At 37.3% G+C, this 26797-nt stretch overlaps 1 protein-coding gene and 1 long non-coding RNA gene across 4 annotated transcripts in view; one reads left to right on the top strand and one right to left on the bottom strand.

Moving 5' to 3' along the window:
• Positions 1-26797, top strand: part of PRKG1 (protein kinase cGMP-dependent 1) — an 864463-nt gene that overhangs the window by 804483 nt on the left and 33183 nt on the right. For all 3 annotated transcript variants that reach the window (XM_087964134.1, XM_087964133.1, XM_087964136.1), the window contains one exon: positions 3990-4086. In XM_087964134.1, the coding sequence (XP_087820260.1) occupies positions 3990-4086 (97 nt within the window). The remainder of the gene's footprint in view (positions 1-3989; positions 4087-26797) is intronic.
• LOC148130831 (uncharacterized) lies at positions 3348-11179 on the bottom strand. The gene is made up of 2 exons (XR_015749347.1): positions 11084-11179; positions 3348-3785 (listed from the first exon to the last, which is right to left on the bottom strand). It is a non-coding gene; the product is annotated as an uncharacterized LOC148130831 (long non-coding RNA).

The following is a 26797-nucleotide window of genomic DNA, read 5'->3' as shown; positions in this document are numbered from 1 at the left end:
TCAGAGAACTGGCAAATACCACCTCTGACTGGAAATTCTACAGTGTCCTTCCCCTGCCACGCCCACCAAGCCACACCCACAGAACCGGTAGTAAAAAAAAAATGAATCCCACCACTGATTGAATGGTTCTTTGGAGGTCTTCTTCGTATAAAGAATGGTTCTTCTTCATATAAAAATGGTTGTTGGAATGGGTATGTCTAGTCTGATGAAAAGAAGGACTAGGGGGTGACATGATAGCAGTGTTCCAATATCTGAGGGGCTGCCACAAAGAAGAGGGAGTCAAGCTATTTTCCAAAGCACCTGAGGGCAGGACAAGAAGCAATGGATGGAAACTAAAAGCAACTTAGTATTAAGGAGAAATTTCCTGATAGAACAATTAATCAGTGGAACAACTTGCCTCCAGAAGTTGTAAATGCTCCAACACTGGACATTTTTAAGAAGAGATTGGATAACCATTTGTCTGAAGTGGTGAAGGGTTTCCTGCCTAAGCAGGGGGTTGGACTAAAAGACCTCCAAGGTCTCTTCCAACTCTGTTATTCTATTCTATTCTACTTTACTTCTATTCTACTCCAACTTCATGTCGAGGGCAGGAATTCCTGACCATCTCAAACAAGTGGGAGTCCATTGATTGGTTGAAAACCTCCAGAGCTAAAGCACTCTCAACTCCAGGAGGCAGGCTGTTTCACTGCTTTAGTAGGTCTCACAGTCATAAATTTGAGTTTGGACCCCCCTTTGTAACTTCCACTCATTAATTATTGTCTTATTCTTGGTCGGATTGCAGTCTTAGCTTTCTGTTCTTTAGGCTACAGATACACAGATGCACAATCGCTCAGAAGATTTATGTACTTAGCCTTTCATCATTTTTGTTGCTGTTCTTCGCCCTTCTTAGTTTCCTTATAATGTGGTGATCAGAACTGGACACAGTATTCCAGATATTGTTTGACAGTACAGCTTAGGGTAAAAGTATAACTTCTAATGATTTCAACACCGTAAGTCTCTTGATGCAGTCATTAACAGTTGTAGGGGTTTCTTTTTCTTTCTTTTCTTCTGTTCTGAAATCATGTTTTGCTAACAGTTCTCCATAGTTTCTCCAAGGTCATCTCTACTATTCTCTGTACTTGGTTGGAACATGGGTCTTTTTGTTTTTTGTTTGTTTGTTTTTCTTTATTTCTTCTCTCCCCCCCCCTCCCCTTTACTTAGCCTTTTAGTTATTTAATTTAATTGTGGCTGTTTAGGGGACTTGGAGCCAGAAAACTCACTGTAATTTGCTCTCTATGTTTTTTCCCCCCCAAAAGACCTTTGTGAGGTTGTAGCTAAATGTGTCTCTTGAGATCCTTACTAAGCCCATTGCAGGAGAATTGAATACTACATTAAATCCAGTTTACTATGATGTCACTCTTGGAATTTTCTAGACCAGATACCCCAAGAGGTCACAACAGAGGAAGAAGTAAAACAGCATTACTTTCCTAGGGATCAGATCCCAATATTTTCTAAAAAGGTCAACTTTGCTGATCAACATTCTGATTACCAAAACCTTGAGCCTCTTTCTCAGATTTAACAGCACAGAACAATGAACCTCTCTCAACCCATTTGCACACCAGAAGATTCTAAAACAAGCTGACCTACAAGAAGTAGCAGAAACCTGACCCCTAAGGGACACCTAAAATAGACTTCTTTGACTCTTATGCCTCCCTGGAAGGCATCTGTCTTCTGTAGGCCATTATATCATCCTATATATCCTTCTTTATTAAAGACAGACATTTAAGTCATTTCACAATCAAAGGATTCCATTTTCAAGGACTTCAATGTATATTGCTCTATGGAATGTCTCTTTCTTTGCTGTTAGGAAATTATACATTCGATTCATTGTGAAGCTCCATTTTGTAAAGTGGAGATGGGACATTATTATTACCTTTATTGTCAGAGTACATGTGTACAATGAGTTTGGCTGAGCCTCCCTTCATGCACACTCCCCCCCAACACAACTCACAGTGGGGACAGAAGTCCCTAACCCAGTCCCAATCTTATTACACTATGTGACCTTGTTGCACAACACATCGGCCCCGCAAGTCTGTGTTATTTTCCGTTCAGGAGTCTGTCAGCCCACGGGTAGAAACTGTTCTTCAGCCTGTTGGTGCGGCTGGTTATGCTTCTATATCTCCTACCCGATGGAAGGAGAGTGAAGAAGTGCTGACCGGGATGTGAGTTGTCCCTGAGAATATTTCTCACTCTTCTAAGGCAGCGGGCCCTAGTGATGTCATCTAGTGGTATCAGGGAACAGCCCACGATGTTTTGTGCTGTGCTCACCACCCTCGGTAATGGTCTTTCTGTCCGTGGCTGTCAAGCCAGCATACCACACCGTAATGCAATATGTGAGGGTGCTTTCTATTGTGGACTGGTAAAAGGAGGATCCTGCTCACTCAGGCACCAATTTAATGGGGAACAGGAGAAAAAAATGTATTGGCCCCAGTTGCACACAGTTGTATATATTCTTTCTCTACCCATGTATTGTAAAATGTTCTTTCTTTAAGGTCTCCTTATTTATTCTAAAACTGAGAGATAGATATCTCTTCCTACCTCAAAAAGTTCTAACCCTACCACCAGAGCACCTAGGTAGATAATTTATATGGGGTATTATTTTTCCTGGGTAGAAAATTAATCTTCACAATAAGAGTGTTGAGTTTTCAAGCTGAATACAGAAGAACTTGAATCCCCAAACTATATTCATCCCATATTCCCAAACTATATTCCCAAATTATATTCATCCCATACAACTGGCAACCTCCTTGAGAGACCCAGCAGAGTTGTGTTTATAATCTGTTTTTTAAATAAAACATGAACACTTTCTTTTTTTAAAGCAAAGCACTTTGTAAAAAATCCTACCCATGAGCATGATAGAAAAACACATCTACATTATTTTGGAATAATGGAGCTAAGAGTCTGTAGACCAAGAACTAAAAAATTGTCATTGATTTTCACTTCATTGTGCCCCTTGGTTAACCTGCTAATCTTACGAATAGCCAGTTTCAAAATAAATGAAAAGGCATTATCTTTCTATGTGCATTTTGGAACACTCAGTTCGGAAGAATAAAGGTAACATTTGAAAAATAGTTCATGTGGTTTGCTTCCCCGCTCTCCTCAGCAAAATATTTCCTGTATCAAAGTTCAGTGAGTAGAGGGAACGTCCTCCTCGGTTTACTCTCATAGCCTTTCTAAAAATATCATAATCCCTAGCAAGAGACTATTTTAAGAGATTCATATTTGTGGGATATATCCATGGGAGGCTTATTTTTGACATGTGTGCATGTGTCAGTTTCAGATGACTTGCATAGCTAGTACTGTGTACATTTTTATTCAGAACTACAGTCTAAAGGGAGCACTTCGGGATTTAAGGACAAGTTTAAAGAAGTAGGGTACAGGAAAATGTTCTTTTCGAAACCGTAGTGTGTGCCTGAAATAATTCCTTTCAGAGGGCCGTATACCATTTTCTCAGCTTATTGAATTTGATTTTATAAAACCTGACTGAGATTTTTGTCCAGGGACGTTAATGAACTTGCCACTTTCAATAAACATTTGTAGAAATTCTGGCAGCTTGTGCAGAAGAGAAACTCATATAAAATACTTTTATCTTCACAAAATACTAAAAAAAAAAGCAACGAAAAAAATCTTCACCAGAAACTAAAAGAAGCTGTCAAGATGTGAAATTCAATCAATAAATCCAATTGAATTATAATACAAAATGGTCGCATTACAGATGTGCTGTCCGGACATTTGGTTCTTTCGTTCTGAAAAAAAGAGAGAGAGAAATCACTAAATTTAGAATGTGAATTTGGGACCAATGGGGGAAAAAACAAAGACTTTTTGAAAACAAAGATGGAAATTAAGGTGGTATCTTCCAGTCAACGCGTACTTCATTTTGGAACAGAATTACATAGCACTCATGTCTACACCTCTAAGAAATTTCCATTTTTTCACATTAAAAAATCCAGATACGAAGCCGAAGCTGCCTTCTTCGCCAACCTGAAGCTGTCTGACTTCAACATCATTGACACTCTTGGAGTTGGAGGTTTTGGCAGAGTTGAACTGGTAAGTAACTTTTTATTTTTATTTCTAAGCATCCAAAATCTGTGGGGGATTTTTATTTTATTTTATTTTTGCTCACTTGAAGTATAAACTCCATCCCATTACAGAACAAAAGATAAATATTATAAAGAGAGGTTAATAAAGTTATCAACCACTGCAGAACTTTCTATTTAACTTTATACAGTAGTACATAAAAATGAAACTGAAAAAAATCCTATGACTGGTATGCAATTTCTAGTATGCTTTTATTCATACTAAATGATACATGGCTCAAACAATATATTAAAACAAGAATTCCTATGGGTTCTGATAGAATTTAAGAGGATCTGATTAGATAGACAGATGATGGATGATAGATAGATGATAGATAGATAGATAGATAGATAGATAGATAGATAGATAGATAGATAGATAGATAGATAGATAGATAGATTCATAGATAGATTCATAGATAGATTCATAGATAGACAGACAAACAGATAGATGATAGGGTAGATGATAGACAAATTTTTCTTAATGCTATTTGCTTTGTTCTTGATATTTACAACTAAATTCAAAATGCATTTATAGTTTGCAAAGGAATTATGAAATAAATGCCAATATTTTAGTGAACTTTTACTTTTAACTTATTGTTTCAGTTTTGCATATTCTGTTTTTAAACTATTTATTATATTTTATCTGTTTACCTAGCAGATGTAAAGATATATATTTTGTTAAATATACTGAATTACGAGCTTTAGAGGTAAGGTAAATAAAATTATGTTGAGCTATACTGTATGTAGCCAAAAGCAGAGAAGGAAAATATCAACAGTCAAAATGTAGTTTTCTTGCTAAATCAAACTCTTTGGCAATATTAATATATGTTAAGAGAATGTGAAATGTAGCTGAGTAACTATTTGTGCAATTATGTAAACCCACTGACTGACATCAGTAAAGAGGACTCCCAGAATATGACACCAGCCAGACTTAAGGAAACCCTATTAAGTAAAGGGATATCCTTTGCATAAAAGTAGCACAAGTAAGCATGCCTAACATTAACCAATTCAACAAGTGAGATAATTGTAAACATATAATTTATAAACATGCAATAATCCCATTGTTATATTTTAAGTTCAGATGCATTTCATGAAATAAACTTAATGATTCTGGTGAAAGTACAAGTTGAAAGCAACCATAGTACCTAAAGCAAAACAGAAAGACCATAAACATAATAGGAAGACGGGAGCCAAGGTGGCGCAGTGGTTAGAGTGCAGTACTGTGGGCTACTTCTGCTGACTGCCAGTTGCCTGCAATTTGGCAATTCAAATCTCGCTAGGCTCAAGGTTGACTTAGCCTTCCCAGATCAATAAAATGAGAAATCGGATTGTTGGGGACAATATGCTGACTCTGTAAACCACTTAGAGAGGGCCGTAAAGCACTGTAAAGTGGTATATAAGTCTATACATCACAGCTAACTGATACACTCTAATAACATCTGCTTGGACATGTCCCAGCCTATCACAGAGCCAAGTTTTCAAGGCTCATATAAAGGATCATGGGGTTGGGAAGTTCTCTTCTCTGGAGAGCAAACATCAACAAAGAATCCACTCTTCCTAGGTCCTATTAGATAGTATTCTTGAAACTTGTGAGAGGAAAGATGCCCACTCTAGCTGATCTTATGGGATGGGCAAAAACAGTGGAAAAGTGGCTTTGAAAGTAAGAACCAGAACTTTGAATTGTACCCAGAAGCTCAATAACAACCAGTGTGACTCATGTAACAGAGGAGTTACATGACTGCACTTAAGTGTTGCCATAATTGTATAACCATTGCATTCTAGATCACTGTCCATCCAAGTCACACTTCACCCAAAATTTCACTTACTCATGTGCTTGCCATCGATTTTTAATTTAATAGATAGATGATAGACAATAGAAGATAGATGATAAGACAGACAGATCGATGATAGATAGACAGACGGATGAATAATAGAAAGACAATGAGAGAAAGAGACAGAGAGAGAGACTATTTAGGATTGAATGGAAGGCGAGCATGTTCATTACTAGGCTACCATGCTGCTCCAATGTGATGCAGCATAACTATTCAAAAATATGCAGCCATGTAGCTTTATCAAGTAACAAATAGCATTATTTCTATTTCTGAGTGAAAACAAAAATTAAACTTATTAGATGAGTTCACAGCCATAGCACATAGCTGCGTAGGATTGGCTGATATGGGTAAAGGATGATTATTAAGTAGAAGGTTGACAGGAGGCTGTAGTAATAAGAGCTGAGTAGTAAAAGATCAGGAAGCAGTATAGCAAAGGGAATTGTAATTGTTATCTCTTTATCAGCAATAATAGTCATACAATAGTCAGGGGTCTATATATGAGTGTATTGATGATGGGATTAGGAATAACCAAGACATTATTCTGATCCATCTGTACCTTCCCATTAGATTTTCCACAGGAGAACAGTAGCTTAAAAATGGCTTGTGGCTCTTGGCTCATGTGAATCAAAGTTCAAAGCCTTTATTGTCATTGTACATCATGTATACAACAAAATTGAATCCCTGACAGGATTTGGGGGCTGTTTCTGAAGAAATAACCAGGGCATCTAGGTTAGTGCTGTTTAAGCTCAGACACCTTAAGATGTGTGGCTGTGGAATTCTGGGAGTTGAAATCCACCCCCCTTAAACTGCTGAGGTTGAAAAACTAGTTTAAAACCATGTTTTATTAATATAAATATGGGCCAAAAGAGAAATATAAAATGCCCAGTTTAACATATTTGTCTATTTGTGAACAGATGATATGGAGACCATGATGTATAATAAATGGAATATAATTCTTTCCTTCAGGAAGAAAATATAATTATGTGGCACAAGCTATTCAAATATATGCAGCCAGATAGCTTTATCATGTAACAAATAGCATTATTTCTGTTTATGAGCGAAAACAAACATTTTTTGCCAAGTTGGGTAATATGCTTTGGACCTGCGCTATAGGCAAAAGTGAGAACTCCAGTCTATACATCACTATGAACTATATAGTTTCCCTGTATGTGCTAATTCCATAAAATTATAATTTACTTTCTGAATAGCATTGAGTAATTGCCAATGATACATTGGTATAGTCACAGTACAACTGAATTTTTACAGTTTTAACATTGCCTCTGCTTAACAAGAAGGCAGGACTTAGCCAATCTTGACTGATCTCACAAAGTTAAACAGAATCGAAAACTTGTTTGTATTTTGATGAGAGATAACAAAATTGCAGGGCTGTAGGCTGGAATGAGATATTTAAAAAGTGAACCACATTGAAATTTCCATTTAGTGACAGGAGTCAAAGTTTACTTTTTAATTACTATTTTTTTCTTAGCTTTCTAAACTGCAGGGTAGATTAAAATGAAACCAGGACAATCACAGAATATTTTCTACAATAGATTTGCCATTTTTATTTTCCTATTTTGCTATGGAAATATAGCTGTGAGACCCACCAGCTTATTAAAGAAGATCAACCTACATCATTTTCATAAGCACAATAACATTAAAAAGTTAATATGCCTCTAGTAGAAAAACAGGGGAAATTGGAACAAAAACACAGAAAAAGTAAACATATTTATTTAAATACTGTTTATAGCTGATCTTGAATTTTGTGGAGGGAATTCTCCTACCCCCAAGGTACAACTTCAATATCATATAATCAGTGAAAACTAAGATGACCTAGTGCTTCGGGGCTGCATATCAAGTATCCACAAACTTAGGTTTAATGTTTAGTTTTTGCTTCCATAAATACAGGCATAGTACACCAAGCATATTTGTGGGTACCCATTGTTTTTAAAATGCATTCTCTGAACTAATGTAAATACAGGTACATGTCTATTAAATGAGATCAGTGTTTAAATAATTGTCATTTTCGAAATGATTAGAATGGAACTGTTGAGTCAGGGAGCATGTAGGATTCTCTTTGAAAGAAGGAGGGAAGCAAAACCACAGGAAGCCATATCTTAAAGCCTGTTTTGTGAAAAATGTGAGCTGCCAAACAGAGTAATGGGATCTCTCTTGGATAATTTGCTTGTCTTTATAAGTTAATGGACATTCACAGTAGATTTGAATTAGTATTCATAGAGTTTTCTGCCTTGTTTTTAAAGGAATCTGACCCTAGTTTCATATTGCATTATCGCTAGCTGGGTACTATTTTTGTCCCTTTCTTCATCTCAAATAATTGGCAGAACCTGTTAGGTTAGGAGATATGAAAGTGATACATAAAAAGAGAGGGCTGGATTCCCGTCCTTGGTTCTTACAAGTGTCCCTTGGCCAAGTCTCTTTTACACTGTTTTTTTCTTAACATTTTAGGGGATCAATAAACCTAATCAAAAGACAAGGAAGATTAAGATGATATATTCATGTCTGAATAAATAACTTTATACTTTGACAATACTTCACTCTGCATAATAAATGTTCTGTTTGACCTGGCAAACAGGCTCTTTCTATGCCCAGACCAGTGTTTCTCAACTTTGAATTCTGGGAACTGGAACCCTCACATATTAAAGTTGTCCAAGTTGAGAAATACTGTCCTAGGTTATCTAGAAGTCAGATCCAGAGGTGGTATTCAGCAGGTTCTGGCCAGTTCTGGAGAACCGGTAGTGGAAATTTTGAGTAGTTCAGAGAACTGGTAAATACCACCTCTGACTTGCCCTGCCCCCCTCTATTCTCTGCCTCCTGAGTCCCAGCTGATTGGCTGGGTCTTCTTTTGTTGCCCTGCACAGGAGAACGGAGCTGGAAATCAGGTTAGTGGGGTGGGGAGGGAATGGGATTTTGCAGTAACCTTCCCCTGCCACGCCCACGAAACCACGCCTACAGAACTGGTAGTAAAAAATTTTGAATCCCCCCACTGGTCAGATCCCATTCTAGACAACAGCCTTATCTTTTGTAATATGGATGCCTCTTGATATGATCATGTGTGTATGAAACACCAGGTTCCATGCTTAATCTCAAGATGTACCTTCCAACTTGAAAAGTTGTATTGCAAAGTGGATACTTTGGGCTCTTTCAAGATAAAAAGATATTTTTGTGCATGTAACATTATTGCATGATTATTTTGGGGTTGGCAATAGGCAGGATCGAATCCCATCAACTACTTAAGCTGTAGTTTCGGGCCAAATGTGGTCTCTAGTCATTTACTAACCTAACTGGTTTTTTTGAATAGCAATGATTTTACTGCTGGAAGACATCAAAGATGGGATTCATATGACATTCCTCCTCAGTATCATTTTGACTTAATATTAGCGCATACTTTTCTGTCAGATTCTGTCAAATGCCTTTTCTGCCATGGTTCCTGCCCTCTGAAACTTTGTGACCTCCAAGCCAAGATCCATATCCGCCTTTGTGGGATCCCCAAAGGGCCTGAAGACCTAGCTCTGCCAACTGGCCTAGGGCTACAGTTTGGAGGTGGTTAATGAACTAAGAGAAGACCCCATCTATTCTCCGTGTGTACCTTCCTCTCTTCTTTTCCATTCTTGGTCATTTTAAACCAATTTTAGTGTTAGTATTTACTCTTTCAATGTTTTGATGTTTCTTGATATTTTTATTGATTGTAAGCTTCCAGCTGAGATGGGTCCAGGCGAGATTGTAGCCTCCAGGTGAGATGGATCACATATAAGTTTAATAAATATACTTAATAAATAAGTACTGCTGCAGCTGGAACAAAGAGCAACCAAACCACACTTTAATTTTGAAGTAAAAAAAAAAAACTAGAAACACTCATTCCTTCTGCCAGGCTCTTCCCTCTTCCATGAAATGTATTTGAAGTGCTGGCAACCCATTTTCAAATTATATTCTAACTTGAGAGCCAGGAATCAATTAAAAAAAAGTTTGGAAAAAACAGCTTAATTGCCATGCACTCTGATGGAAAAAAGCAAAATACTGCCTTCAAGGTGGCTGTTCACTTTTGCTCTCTATGTTTATCTAAATCATTCTGATTTAATTGAACCTTGACCTAAGTTGGCCACGGTGAAGAAACATTGATCTAAATCTGTGATGGTGAACCTATGGCACGTGTGCCACAGGTGGTACGCAGAGCCATTTGTGCTGGAACACGAGCCACAGGCAAACTTACCTCACTGCACATGTGTGCAGGGGGCATGGGGGACACGCGCATTGCTTTCTGGGTGCTGGCATGAGAGCACACAAGCACGCACATAATTTTTGGCACAGGAGCCCAAAAAAGTTAGCCACCACTGATCTAAATGAAGAAGCATAGCATTACAGTTCATCCTCGATTAACAACAGTTCATGTAGTGACCATTCAAAGTTACAACGGTAGTGAAAAAGGTAACTTATGACTTTTCATAGTTACTACCTTTGCAGCATCCCCACAATCATGCAATCAAAATTCAGATACTTGGCAACTGGTTCACATTTATGACCGTTGAAGTGACTCAGAGTCATGCTATCATATTTTGCAAACTTCTGACAAGAAAAGTCAATGGGGAAGCCAGATTCACTTAACAACCGGGTAAGAAACATTATCAACTGCAGTGATTCACTTAACAACGGTGGCAAGAAAGGTCATAAAATGGGGCAAAACTCACTTAACAAATGTCTCACTTAACAGCAAAACTTTTGGGGTCAACTGTGGTCATAAGTCGAGAACTAGCTGTTTTGTTGTGGGTGCAGTTGGCTTTACATATGCTAATACATTTGGCAGGAGTGATATTTTCTTTGTCTGTTATTGGTATTTCTTATGCCACTGTGCTCCAAAACAGTTCCAAGAGATGATTTATTTAAATTTCTGCAGTTCATCTACTGCCTCAACTCCCAAGAAGTCTACAGATGTAAGTCACCTGATGCCAAATTCTCCATCCATCCAAATCACTGCCATTTCGCCAATTCACAGTCAATGCAAACTATTTGGAAAAATCAAAGCATATAACATTGCTTATATCACCATCAAATAGATATCCGCACCCTCTTATTCTCCATCTTAAGAACAACAGTATAGAAAGGATAACTTAAATGGCTCACAATATGCCCAGCTATTAGACTGCATCCCCGTCACAAATCTCAACTCAGCTTCCAAAGAAGTCGGGTCTATTTCAAGAAATATTTCTCTCATGTTTCTGTCCCAGCTGAAATAAAAGGTATACCATCAGACATCCTATTTTAACAGCCTTCCAGAAATAAATATATAATCCCTGACTTGGGACTAAAATTAACTACATCAGCTACCTCAGATCAAAATCTTCCAAAGAATTCATGCTACTTGAAAAATGTTTGAGCTGTTGTCTGCTGAACTATGGATAAGTCTGTATTACCAGAGCCGAGCTCTAGAAAGCTACCAAGTGAGCCATAATCCTGTCAGGGCATTGAAGCCAAGGGACAAACTGAGGAGGCAGAGCCTATTAATGTGTCAAAACATGCCAGAAAACTATTGTTGGAAGAGTTGAAGGAACATTTTGTTGTAAGAACTTACTGGAAGACTTTGAAGCTTCCAGGCAAAACTCTTATTGTGCAATTATTATGGCACAAGTGTGCTACTTTATAAGGGTTCCAAATGATGTTATATCCCCTTCCTGTTACACATTCTTTTTCCCATCATTCCTTTGAACATTTTGTATTTATAGAATAGCTTTAGATTCATTTCACTGAAGTCTAATTTGTCTGGAAGTACAGAGATGAGGAACCCATAATCTTCCAGATGTTGTTGAATCCAAAACACATCCATCTCATTATTGATTTTATTCCATAGACTGGCTTCACCTCTGCCCATATGAAATACTGAGAAAAAGGAATGAAAATCATTGTTCTGCCTCCTGGGCCATATATTTCATGAAAGATTCACAAAGATGAGTAAGATGGCTTTGGGAAGTTTGCCTTACATCTTGGAAATTGGTTGGCATTCCATGGAAGGAAAAAAATCTTTGCCGTAGCAGTCTCTTAGGCTTATTCTGAAATCAAACATCTCAGCTACTGAACTGGAATTCCAGTCTTAAAATTCAGAAAGCCAAGCAATGCTTTAGTGCAAGGGTCTTCAAACTTGACAGCTTTAAGACTTGTGGACTTCAACTCCCATAATTCCTGAGCTAACATGATTGGAGGAGGAATTCTGGGAGTTGAAGTCCACAAGTCTTAAAGCTGTCAAGTTGAAGACCCCTGCTTTTGTGGCAAAAAAAGGACTATATTTCTGTCAAATCAATACAGCCACTGGCTCTTTTAATGAGAAATTCTATGCTTTGTTATGTCCTGGCCAGGTTTTCAAAAATTATTTGAGAAGGTGAAATCCCACACTTTGTTAACCTCCCTATTATTCTCAGAAACCCAAAACAATGGATTTTCTTTGTAATGGAAAATATAGTGGCCTTGTCAATAAAGGGGACAATAGTGTGAAGGATCCTATGTTTAATTAAACTTTTACAAGAACTCATTTCTCCTCTGACTTTTGAGGAAAGTCAAGAATTGTACAAATAGTCCTGTACAGTTAATAACTTTCGAAGTTACAATATTGAAAAAAGTGACTCATGGCCATTGTTCACACTTACGACCGTTGCAGCAGCACCCCCGTGTTCAGTGTCCTGAGGTCATGCAAACACCTTTTGTGACCTTCTGACAAGCAGATTCAATGAGGAGAATCCATATTCACTTAGCAACTGGGTTACTAATTTCACAATTGCAGTGATTCACTTAACAGATGTGGCAAGAAAGGTCGTAAAATGGAGCAAAACTCACTTAACAAATGTCTCACTTAGCAATATACATTTTGGGCTCAACTGGGGGCCTAAACCAAGGACTAATGAAGAGTGAAGAGGACGACCAGGGGAGATATGATAGCAGTCTTCCAATATTTGAGGGGCTGCCATAGACAGGAAGGGGTCCAGTGATTTTCCAAAGCACCCAAAGGCCAGACAAGGAATAATGGATGGAAACTGAACAAGGAGAGATTCAACCTGGAAATAAGGAGAAACTTTCTGACAGTGAGAACAATCAACCAATGGAACAACTTGCCCTCGGAAGTTGTAGGAGCGTCATCACTTGAGATTTTCAAGAAGAGATTGGACTGCCATATGTCAGAAATGGTGTCGGGTCTCCCGCTTGAGTGGGGGGTTGGACTAGATGACCTACAAGGTCCCTTCCAACTCTGATTATCTATATCTATGTGACTACCTGTAATGGAGAAAAGGTTACAATTTGCTGACATTTTCAAAAAATGCCGAAAATTGGAATAGAAGAAATACCTAAAACTTTTGGCTGAAATTGTAGCCTATTTTCTTAGGCCAACTTTCAGTCAAAGCAATTGATTGTGAAAAGCCTTCCATTTATTGTTGTGCTCGTGGGCTCATTAGTTGGTCACTGTATGGTATGATACTTATTATTATTAAAGCATAACACACACTGCTCCAGAGGTTGTGCCATTTCTTTACTCGATATAGATTTTTCTCAATACCTAGCACAAGCTTCAGCTTAATGGAGCTTTTTCATCCATATTCCCCAGTACGTATTCACACATCAGGTGTTATTTAGCAGATGTTTCCAAAGATATATTTGAGCTATCAGCTTTTCATGCTTGTCCTTCCCAAGTTGTTGCCTTGGATTCAGGAATTTAGACATCATTTCAAATACAATTCATTTTGATGGCCTCGCATAGCACCTGTCATAAGCTTCCAAGATCAATGGTGTATCTTCTTTATAGTTCCATTAGTGCTTCAAGTCCAAATAACAAACTTTATACTCTCATAAATAGAATAGAATTCTTTATTGGCCAAGTGTGATTGGACACGCAAGGAATTTGTCTTGGTGCAAATGTTCTCAGTATACATAAAAGAAAAGATACATTCGTCAAGAATCATAAAGTACAAAACTTGATAATAGTCATGGGGTACAATAAGCAATCAAATCATACTAGGTAACAGTCAATATAAATCATAAGGATACAAGGGACAAAGTTACAGTCAGACAGTCACAAGTGGGAGGGGTATGGGTGATAAGGAGTGATAAGAAGGTTAATAGTAATAGTAGTGCAGACTTTGTAAATGGTTGAACAGTGTTGAGGGAATTATTCGTTTAGCAGAGTGATGGCTTTCGGAAAAAAACTGTCCTTGTGTCTAGTTGTTCTGATGGTGCAGTGCTCTATAGCGTCCTTTTGAGGGAAGGAGTTGAAACAGTTTATGTCTGGGATGTGAGGGCTCTGTAAATATTTCCACAACCCTCTTTTTGACTCGTGCAGTATATAGGTCCTCAATGAAAGGCAGGTTGGTACTAATTGTTTTTTCTGCAGTCCTAATTATCCTTTGAAGTCTGTGTCTGTCCTGTTGGGTTGCAGAAATGCTTTGTTATAAACGACTGTATCTTCCCTTTCCTCCTTTTCCCGTTCTCGTTCTCTCTCTGGAAGAGAGAGATGCCTTTTTTGTCATTTTGTGTGTTATATATCCTTGACTTACAAGCACAATTAAGCCCAACATTTATGATGCTAAGTGAGACATTTGTTAAGTGAATGTGCCCCATTTTACGAGCTTTCTTGCCACCGTGGTTAAATAAATCATGGCAGCTGTTAAGTTAGTAACCCAGTTGTTAAGCGAATGTGGCTTCCAACATTGACTTTGCTTGTCTGAAGATCGCAAAAGGGGATGACATGACTCTGGGACACTGCAATCGTCATAAATATGAACCAGATGCCAAGTGTCCAAATTTTAATCATGTTGTCAGGATTCCGGCAGTACTCCAATTAAATCATGAGCAATCGTGACAGTGAATTACTTATCTCAGAATCGGCTATGCCCGGGCTAATGCCGGCATGTTAACTTTTAATAAATCCTTTCCAGTTGTGGGAGTGTGGCTCGAGGCCCATGATTTAATTGGAGTAACTGCTGGAATCCTGACAGATAGCCGACTCTGAGATACATAATTCACTGTCACCCTTGATCCTGCTTTTCCCCCCACCTCTCTTTCTGTTGACAACTATAAAACGTGTATCCAAAATGTTGACACATGTGACCAGGGGGATGCTGCAATGACTGTGTGAAAAATGGCCATAAGTCACTTTTTTCAGTGCCGTCGTAATTTTGAATGGCCGCTAAATAAACTGTTGTAAGGTGAGGACCACCTGTACCATAGGGGTGTGCAATTGTCATGTTGTATCATCCTTAGAAGAGACACCTTGGTATTCTAACTCTCTGAGATGATTTATATGAGATGTGTGATGATCATTGCAAGAATACATTGATTTTAATATTCCACCAAGAATGCCTCTTTCTGCCTACCATATGGAAATAGTTGGAATGGCCCAAGAGAAAACTGTTATTGCAACTCTGGTAACTTGATGAATGATAACACAATTTTTTTCAACTGGATCAATCCAAACATCACTACGAACTCATGATTTCCCTGGCTGAGAGTTATGCACTTTCCAAGTGAATATTAAAAATCATTGATTGCAGATCCAATACGTTCCAACCAGATACATTTATTTACTGCGAAGACTACGTGATGTTCTTGTGCTGGGGGGAAAAAATCTTTATTGCTTCTGCTAATCCAGCAGTTCATCTCTACTACTATTAATATAACTCTGTACGTGCCTGGTGTTGCTTAAGTCCTGCTATAAGTAACAGCTGTTGCTAATGTATGCTATGTCTACATTGTTGAAGTCCAGGAATGCAAAAGATGCATTCTAAATAAAAAGAAAAGGAAATGGCACTGATGATACTAACTTGGGATTTGCAATTACTGGCAAAAAGTTGTACTACAGAAGTTTTCAGTTGAGCTCAAATTGTACAGAAATCATTTTGGCTCCAGAAGAGAAGTAGACCTAGAATTAATCGTTAGTAGAGCCAAACGTTGCCCAATGGGGATCTTTCTGACCCAGCCACATTTACAGTAAGTCTGCTCCACAAAGAAACAAGAGCCTTTTAATATAAATCTGTGCTACAATCACAAAAAGCTCCCATCAGTATAAAGATAAAGCCAAGGGTAAAAGAACGGTTGTTTACACAACAAAGCAAGGAAGATCAAAACTGAAATTTCTTTCTGCAGCAATTGAAACTTATGTAGTGCAAGAAATCTGGAAACGGAATCATTTTGAATATTAAATGAAGATGCAACACTGTAGCCTATTCCTAGTAATCGATTTTCCTTAATGATTCCACAGAAAATATTTCCATATTTTCAACTTTTTTTGCAAAGAAGCAGGATTGAATCTACAATCTATCATATTATTATTTTTCTGCTCCTATGCTACAATATAGTACCGGTAGTTCTGATATTAACTCAGCAGTACATCAGGTCTGTAAACTATTCATGGAACAGAACCTCCATTTAAGATTTACAAAATGTTTTATTGCATACTAACCTAATGTAGCATTTAAATTACTTATAACCAATTCTGGGTAACTCCCCATCATCTCAGTCTCTTATCCTATTGTATGACGGGGCAAACAATTAATTTTCCTAAAGGATCACATGAGAAACTTGAACTGTTGTGGAGGGCTGAACCAATAGGGCGGTGAAGATATGTAGATATGCATACACATATGTAAATTTAAAAAAAAAATAGCACGCACCCTCAAAATAAAAGCAATGCACTAAAATTGCATGTTTGATGTACACTTATTTACATTTGATTTCTAACATCCGGTTAACCTCATTCAGGCTGGATAGGGACAGCCAAAATGCCTAGACCTGCTGTATTGAATCATTGCAGAGGTGGTATTCAGCAGGTTCTGACCAGTTCTGGAGAACCGGTAGCAGAAATTTTGAGTAGTTTGGAGAACCAGCAAATACCACCTCTGACTGGCCCCACCCCCATCTATTCTCTGCCTTCCAAGTCCCAGCTGATCAACTGGGTCTTCTTTTGTTGCCCTGCACAGGAGAACGGAGCTGGAAAGCAGGTAAGTGGGGTGGGAAAGGAATGGGATTTTGCAATAACCTTCCCCTGCCATGCCCACCAAGCCACACCACCAAGCCACGCCCACAGAACTGGTAGTAAAAAAATTTGAATCCCACCACTGAATCATTGCAATATTCCATATTAATTTATTGGCACTGGAGACATTAGTTGAAAAGGGTGTCCATTGCATTCCAAAATATTTTCAACTCCAGTGATAATTTATTCAGACTTGTAGAGTCTGTGTCAATAGGAGAACATTGCAATTGTTTAAAACTGTTGCCTACTAATTGCAATCCATTTTTTTAAAAAAAATGAAATATTTAAAGACAGAAATAAAGATATATAATTACTTACTGTTGTTTACTTACTAATTATTTCCTGTTTTAGGGAGCTTTACTGCACAGTGTAAGCGGAGAAAATAATAACAATATTAAATTAATTCTTGCTAAATGCTGGGGACTGGTAAATCCATGCTAGCCCATATTTCGTCTTTATTTTAATGTAGACTTGTGAACACTCTTCAACAGCTCTGTATCCTTTCAGAGTGAATAATTTATTTTAAAAATGAGTTAACCCTTATAGGGCTAAAAGCTCATGAACTGTGCCAAAGTATAGATTCATTTGTGTGGGTCATTAATTTTCATACCCTTCAGGAAGGAGATAAATAATTGCTAATTACCTCATCTAATATTCAAGGGCAAAATTGATGAGTGACAGAGTTCTAAAAGAGTTTGAGTAGACACTGAATTATTTGACTTAAGGGCCATGATTTTCTCCCTAAATAAACCTTTGGAAAATATTTACCCACTTCCTTCTTTATTTTACTTTATTTTGAGAAACTAATCAGTTTTAAGCACCCTTTTATTCCATACATTATAACGGACAAGAATAAATCACTGCTGTAAATGTTTCCTGTGAAAGCAGGAAAGGGCATAAATAAACTCAAGCAAATTTTAAATTGGAGTAAGATGGCAGTTGTGCTTGATAGAGTAGGTGGCCTTATTTGTTATAGACTAACCACTTCTGTCTCCTTCTTCTGATCTTCCAAGCGATGTAAGATTGCCTCAGATAACATCTCTTTTGGTATTATCAGATTATCTTGATTAAAGGCAAAATATAGACCTCTTTTGATTAATTATTCAGAGGCATTGGAGAATGTCTTGGTACAGGATCTACAGAACATTGTAAAGATAATCAGGCCTGTTGTTTTAAATCACTGCTGAAACTATCCAGGAAAATGAAAATTAATATATTAATAATTTAGGAATACATTGTATTGGCACTTCAGTTATACTTGTTTTACAAGAAAAATATTTATGTCTTGAACAGAATGAATGTTAATAAATTATTAACTGCATGGAGTGATTCCAGCAAAGAAGCATTTTCTGTGAAGCTGAATGAACCATGCATAAGTAAATAAAACAGAAATTCCAAGACAGATGTGAGAGAACCTTCTCTCTAATTTTAGTAGCAATATTGATTTTTATGTATAATGTACATAAAACCTACTTAAATCCCATGTAAAATTGAATTAAATACAAAATTTCACTAAGCCCTGTCATATTGGTTTAGATGTTTTAGAAACCAACAAAAACATTTCCCTGCTTTTGTGGAAGCAAGTATTTGGTCAAGATATTTTTCTTACATTTGACAGATTCAAAATGTTCTTTGCTTATAAATGTTCTTTGCTCTTAGCTGCTAGCCAATTCCACCTGACAGGATCTTATGATCTCTTTTGATATATACAATAAAACACTTGACAAGTCTTTCAGATTATTACAAATTTCAGATCATAATTCCTTGTAATAGATATTCCTAACCAGAAACATCCTTGCAGGTGTGTTTGTGATGTTGACAAAAAGTCATGATGAGGGTCTCAATCAATCTGGAAAAAAACACTGTTGTTGTTGTTGTTTTTTGCAGAAATTGCAATTGACTGACGAATTTAAAAAGTATAGGGCTTCATTTGTTCAATGTCCTCCTATCCATGGGAGTTTTACCTGCAGTTTTATATATTTCAGGAGAAATGATAAGAGAAAATTGCTTCATTAACAGATTTGTCTGTTTATCAAAGAATATAAGTTTAGGCTTAAGCTAAATAAATGGTACATCACATGGCAAAACTACAGTAAATTTATTCTTTAACTCTGCTACATGTGGGAAAGCACCTGTATAAGTATCACTAACAAATTAAATCCCCCCTTTTGATTAGAATCTTCTTAATATCTTATTTTTCCATAAAAATGGCATCTTAAAACAAAGACTCAGAAGACCAGTGTCAAGCAAAAATCTAAACTTGCACCATTTAAGGTGAACATGGTCATTCAGGCTTCAATTTCTGTAAAGCTAGACTTTTACATAAAATTAACATGCAAAATGCTAGATAAAGATTTGAACCCATCAATAAAATTTACAGTAATACTAAAATTGTGAGCAAATTTGGTATAGTGGTTAAACCACTGAGCTAGAAACCAGAGACTGTGGGTTCTAGCCCTATCTTAGGTATAAAGCCAGCTGTATGATCTTGGGTTAGTCATGCTCTCTCAGCCCATAGCAAGAGGGCAGTGACAAGCCAGTTTAGAAAACATTGCCAAGAAAACGGCAAATGCCAAAAATCAACAGTGTCTCAAAAGCACACATAATAATGATCATAAATAAATTAGCTGATATTTTTTTAAAAAGTGGTAAAAATGAAAAGAAGAATTGTTCCTATGATGCCAGGTATGTGAATATGGATAAAGAAAAGATAGTAGTGATAATTTTCATGGAATTATGGGAGGGTTAGATTCTGTCCCCATACATCACTGAAAGGAAAGCTGATAACAAAGGATGACGGTTTTGTGACTTTCAGTAAGCTTCCAGATAGAACAAAGTTAGACCATGTCCCATAAACCAAAAAGTAAAAAATGCATTCCTAGCTTTTGGATACTTGCAAAACCACATTCTCGATTCAAATTGCCCCAATTAACCAACATGGTTGACTTAGAATGCTTCTGGCTGTTCCCCACATCTATGAATTGACAAGCGTTGAGATATAGAATGGCAAAGTGCAGATCCTTGGTATCAGCATTTTTATTTTGGAATAGCCTTCTGGGAAAATCAGATTTGCCATTACTTTACCTGCCAAATGCTTAAAGAGCTGACTGGGGCCGTGTCAGCCGTCCCAATTTGGACAGTTAGAAAAGAAAGACTCTCGACTCCACTGTTAGCAAAAGTACACTTTACTGAAGCCATGTAGTTATAGTGTAGCAAAGCTGGAACTGGGATTTTCACACATTGAAGCTGATTCTTGCCTTTTCCCTCATCTTCCCCCTAATTATCCCTTAGTGTCCAATTAGGTTCAAACAAATTGTTTTGGAACTGTTCCTTCTTTGGACTGTTTTTGCAGGCTGGCCAGTGGGTTCCATCAGTTGACCTTGAAGCAGCCAGATTCTCTCACGGGACGGTAGGGCACACACAGTTTCAGTTTTTCCTTTTCTTCCCTAAAGTGCCCTACCTGCAGCTCCCTCCCTCCCCAGGTGCTATGACATCAGGTGAAGCATGGCTGTGGAACAGGATGACAGTCCTAATAGGCCATCTTGGTTAAATATTGTTAAGCCTGGATTCCCCAACGGGTGTTAAGGAAAACAAACTAAACAGAACATGCAGCGAAGTCAGATAGGAAGACAGGTAAATGTGTGAGATAAGTTTTCTAGTTAACACGTAGTAAAAATACAGATACGCTTGTGCTATCAAAAATATAGTTTATTCCATTTAAGAATTATAGCATAGTCATAATAAACAGTCCATTAGTCATATATCAATTTCAGTCAAGTCTTGTCGGGGATACTCTATTTGCAAAGTCCGTGTTGAATAGCCAATGTCAGTTCACTTACAATAAATCAATCTTTATCTTCTCTCCGTTGAGAAATATCAACACTCCTGTTTCACTCCCCGTTTCAGCAAGAACGCAGTCATCAATCCATCCATCAGTAAGCCAGAGAGAGCTGCATTTGCCTCGCTTCATATATAGTGCTTTTACAACCACACCCTTAATTACATTCTTGCTGTTAAAGTTACACACACTTTAACTAACAAACCATGATACCATATTTATTATTTTTACCCAAACCAGTTAGGGTAAACAATGTTATCCCTAACAAATATGATGTTGGGATATTGTTTTATTGGGTTAACTGTCTACTTAATAATTTAAATTTGTAATTCTCCTAGAGAATTATAAGTTCTTTCAACTGCCTCTTTAAATACAAATTATTGTCGATGAAGATGATAAAGCACCATATACCATACCACTTTCCTAATTGTCCCAAAGGTGCTTTTTCAAGAGGCAACTGGACTTTCTGATTTTTCTTTGAAAATGTTTCACTTCTCATCCAAGAAGCTTCTTCAGTTCTGACTGGATGGTGGGGAGTGGAAAGATTTATATTCCTTGCAGAGAGCTGGTCATTTGTATTCTTTTAGAGGGTTGTTGAGGCCACTTGGAGATTTGTCTGTGCTTTCAGAGTCATGTCAATAAAACAAATAGTTGTAGTAGAGCCTTCTTGGAACTGCTCCGTACCAATTTGCACTACTAATGTGACCCTGAGAACACAAACAAATCTCCAAGTGGCCTCAGTGACTCTCTAAAAGAATGCAAATGACCAGCTGTCTGCAAGGAGTAGAAATCCTACCATTCCCACCATCCAGACAGAGCTGAAGAAATTTCTTGGATGAGAAGTGAAACATCTTCAAAGAAAAAAACAGAAAATCCAGTTGCCTCTTGAAAAAGCACTTTTGGGACAACTATGACCTGGAGGACTGAGAATTTCCATAGACACGTTTCCTAATTCTGCAATACCAGGTTGAATGTGAAAAGACAATAGTTGCTGCTCTCTATTGCCTTCCTTGACACACCAACTTCTTTCTCCTTTTAAATGATGAAGAATGATTGAAATAAGTTGTTGGTCACAATAATGACATATCATTTCCCATAGCGAAAGTAGCATTTCTTCCAGTACCATTTTCTGGGGAAAACAGATGCGTTGCTGCTATTTTGTTCTTTGTTTGTTTAGCAGGCATTTTGCTTCTGATTTTTCCCAGTAAATCTGGCCTGTCAAGATCAGTTGTAATGTCAGCTTACACAATGTACACAGTGGATGTGGTCATGACTTATATTTTCTAAATATCAGCTTTCATGAGATTACTCTCACTTGGTCACCTTGAGACCAGGGTAGCGGAATAGAAATGCATACTGTAGGCTGTATGTAAAAAAAAAAAAAGCTATCTATGGTTTTGCTTTAATTAAACACCTGTGCAGAATTTTGGAAATGATATAAGAGGAAGTAAAGCAGTTCTGAAAATAAATGGACGCAGCTTTTCTCATGTTTCTCTATGTGTTGCCTAATTTATTTTTAACCAAGACCATCTAACCAAAAAAAGGTGAAATGTTAACTTTATTATATATTTCACCCTGGTGCTCCAGATATTAGCAAGGGGAAACAGAATCAAGGTTATATTTAATGCTCTTTTCTTGTGTCTCTTTGTTATTCAGCCCACATTTAGCCGAAATCACAAGGAGTTATTCAAAGCAAGATGTAAGATTGTTTCTGAAAAATTTGCAGGGTTTAGCTTATTTATGTATATCATTTTTGTAGGGCTGCCCATCTCAACAAATGACTCTCAGCAGGGAACAAAATTAAAAGGAAAATACAAAGAATTACAATGAGATGAAACTTAGATTGCATAGCAGCTGAGAATGAAGCATGTAACTGTATCACTAATATAACCAAAAATTAGGTCCATGCACATACTCAGGCCTCAGGCCCAAGTCTTACGAAAAATAAGCAGGATTGAAGTCCATCCTTATATGAAGTGGGAGAATATTCCATAAAGTGGGCACCATAGTAGATAAGGCATGATTTTGACAGCCTTCAACAAATGGCATTCCTTAGCCATTGGAACCAAAAGCAGGCCCACCAGATTAGAGTTGCTTGAGTAAAATAGCATAAGCTGGAATGCTCCAACACTGGAGGTTTTTAAGAAGAGATTGGATAACCATCTCTTTGCAATGGTAAGAGTCTCTTGCTCCAGGGGTGTTGGACTAGAAGACCTCCAAGGTCCCTTCTAACTCTGTTATTATTTATTTATTTATTTGGTACGAATAAATGGGGATAATAGGACAGTTAATAATAATTGCAATAGAATAGTGGCAAGGCAAATTTGAAACATATCAGAACCAGTTATGCCCCTCATGTTCTTCAAGGAGTACAAATCCACAAGTCCATGGTTTGACTTTGATATGGAAGGGATTAGAAGAATATGATCAGAGATAAAATGAGCATCTCCATTATAGCCATTTACAAGCTCGTCATATGTACTTCTCAAAGGAGGAACAGCTCTCTTTTCCATAATGGGGGGCATTCATATTTTTCAAATGAAAATTAAGTTCGCAGCTTGTTTAGATTTTACTTGCTGAACTGGAAGGAAAATGTTTTCTTCATATTTTCCTGTCAAAGTGTGTTTATTATCTGTATGCTGTACCGCTGTTCAAAAAATGGTTGCCTATTTCCTTTCCAATACATTTAGCTTTACTAAATGGCACAGGCTGCTCTCAGAATTATGCATTTAGAAAAAAAGAAAGAAACAAGTTGCCAACTTGAATAATTTTCAGACAAAAGCCAACCTACCATCCATGTTAGAAGTGCAGGCATTAGAAATAGGAATTGATTACCTTTCCTTTGTCATTTTTTTTTAATATAGTGGGATAATCGAGCAATAAACAAATATAAAATCACTGACAGATCTCATACATTCTGTTATAATAAAATAGCCCACCAAATTTAGGTCAGGAATATTATTTATTAACTTAGGTATGCAGTTAGTTAGCTTTCATCATTATAGCCAATTTTATTCATATTGTCATCAACTAGTTTCAGATCAAAGATCACCAAATTAATTTATGCAAAAGAATGACACAGATCAGAGAAAGATCCCAAACCCTGTTTCTCAGAACTACAATCGTTTCACATAACTGTTGTGCTGGGTTAGATCACATCTACAGTGTACATGGCCACATTCAGGATAATTTGCAGTTATTTTCTAATCATGTCAAGGATGAAGTCAGAAGACCTATTCAAAGAATTATAAAGTAACCCCCATCATATTCCATGTAAACATACTTTGACTGCAACTTCTGAATCTGCTACTTTAATCCAACCTTTCCAAATTTAGCATTAAGATACAAAAACATAGTGCCTTAGAATCCCACAAATGTTTGATCCGTAACAATTTTACTGTACATGTCTTAAGTATAGGTATAGTTGGAAGTATTTTAAAATACTTTTTGCCTTTTGTTATAGAAATGAATGAGATACTAAATAGACTTAATGTCTAGCTTACCTATCTAAATCTTGGGAGTCTTTTTTTTTTTTTCCTTAGAAGGAGAAAATTTAACTCCAAGCTACTAGTTTTTAAAATACTGTTTTAAAACCTTTAAACAAAAATCTTTTTAAACAAAGGCCTTTTACAACAGAGTGTATATGAGCAATAACAATCTTGTAAATGAGATTTATATTTTAGATTCTGATTGATCAGCTTCTCCAAGTGTTAAGTGTTCCAGTTTCATAACGAAGATTCATGCAATAGGCTCTGTTCTTATAATCTACAACAGCCATCGCTTATATTGTACCTTTGAGACAAGTCCTTGCAATTTTTTTTGACAAGGTTTTAGAGAGATTTGTCATTGTCTCCTTCCCAGGGCTGAGAGAGAGTAACTGGTCCAAGGTAATTCAGCTGACTTTATATTTATGCCAGAAGGAAGGAAGGAAGGAAGGAAGGAAGGAAGGAAGGAAGGAAGGAAGGAAGGAAGGAAGGAAGGAAGGAAGGAAGGAAGGAAGGAAGGAAGGAAGGAAGGGAGAGAGGGAGGAAGGAAGGAGGAAGGAAGGAAGGAAGGAAGGGAGGAAGAGGAAGAGGAAGGAAGGAAGGAAGGAAGGAAGGAAGGAAGGAAGGAAGGAAGGAAGGAAGGAAGGGGAAGAAGAAAAGGGAAGGAAGGAAGGAAGGAAGGGAAAGGAAAGGAAGGAAGGAAGGAAGGAAGAAGGAAGTGTGTGTGTGTGTGTGTGTGTTTCATCATTTCTGTTCTAATTTAAAGTGTATGTGTGTCTGACTGTCTGCCTGAGAAAAGGATTACTCAGTGGTATATTGATACAAGAAGTTCCTTTCATGCAGAGATGCTTCCCATTCCATCACTAGCAGTTGTCATTTGGATTCTTGCCAGCAACAGATGTTTCTCCAGATATCAGCTTCACTCACAGGAAAGTCATAGCAGGCTGTGCTGGATGTCAGCCAGTATTAGAAACCATTCCTTTATTTGTGGGTGGCTCTTCCTCACATCCAAACTATTTAGCATTCAACCACCTGAGTTTTTTTTAAAGAATTTCCTATCTGAGAAAAACAAGTAGACATTTCACAACAAAATGTCAGACTGTCTTTCCTTTTTAACAGGAATGCTTCTGCCTGGATTTCCAAGCAATTATTGGTTGAAACAAGAACATTTCTCTTGTATTTGTACATTTCATATAGGTTTTTTCCCCCCAATACTCAGACTACTTTGGTGGGCACTAAGCATAACCTGTAATCATTTGGGATGAAATACTGGTCTTTTACAGTTTTTTTAGATATACATTACAGACTGGAGAATCCCTTATGCCCCTTTATCATTACTGAGTGGCTATAGTTTGGCTACAGTCCTAGTGGGATTCACCATCTAAGACAGGGGTTCCCAACCTGGGAGACGATATTCCAGGGGGTGCGAGAAAAGTCCAGGTAAATAATAGGATATTGGCTATATGTTGGCATTTTTATTTATTATGCAATGGATTAACTTTGTTTTCATTTTAGAGTTAAGTATCGCTATTTAGTGGCCGTCACATACATAGCTGAAAAGATTCAATCCTACCATATATTTAACGCGTTTCAGTAGTTCCTAAAGTCTAAATTTCAGGGGGTGCGAGGTTCGAGTGAAATCTCTTTAGGGGTGCGGGGTGAAAAAAAGGTTGGGAACCACTGACCTAAGAACAATACGAGAACTCATGATTCGGTCATTGTTGCTAAAGTAGAAGCCGTAACTATGATGATGATCATATTTCTAAAGTAACTCACAACACTTATTTTTATACAGCACTTCTTTGTTACAAATAGAACCAGGGTTTGGAAACCCATCTTGATTTTGTTTAGAATGCTAGAAATACAAATGTATATATTTTAAAAAAAAAATCAAAAATCAAATGAAGCATACTGAGTCGAAGCTAAATTTAATCGTATGTTCAGTAAATCCATTGAGTTAATAATAAGATTTGGGTTAGTGAGAAATTGAATCAAGAGTCCCACTGATTTTAGTACACTCCTTTTATGTACATTCAAACAGTTTATTACATGCACCTTTGGGTTTGTCTTTAAAGCCTTATTTTAAAGCTCTGCAGAACTTAATGACCTGCACAAAAACTTAGCTTGCTTCCTCAGTTTTGTGATATTGATGATTTGACTCGCCCCATCTTTGATTGAAATGCCAAATGTCTGACATGCTCAGGTTGCTTCTATTGGAGAAAATGCCAGCTGAATTCAAAAGAGGAATCTAGGCAGAAAACTTTCAACAAATGATCAAATTGCATCTCTTTTAGTAACAGCAAGGAAATTAGATTGAAAGAGAGTTTTCCCTCTTCTGGCAGACTGGCGATGTCAAGCTATCAGAGAACAGAGTTGTTAAATGAAGCAGTGTTTTGTCTTGGGCAGCATACAAATGCATCTCATTTGACTGGATGACTTGCAGCATAAGTACTCTCATTCCACACTATTCCCTTTCAATGTACAGCAAAAAAAAAAAAACTGGC

Source organism: Notechis scutatus, chromosome 4, assembly GCF_049901735.1.
Source record: "Notechis scutatus isolate UNSWTSFEM ecotype Mainland chromosome 4, rNotScu1.2, whole genome shotgun sequence".
In the NCBI taxonomy this organism is placed as follows: domain Eukaryota; kingdom Metazoa; phylum Chordata; class Lepidosauria; order Squamata; family Elapidae; genus Notechis; species Notechis scutatus.
Note: the sequence above shows the minus strand (reverse complement) of the source record. Positions and strands in the feature narration are given on the sequence as shown.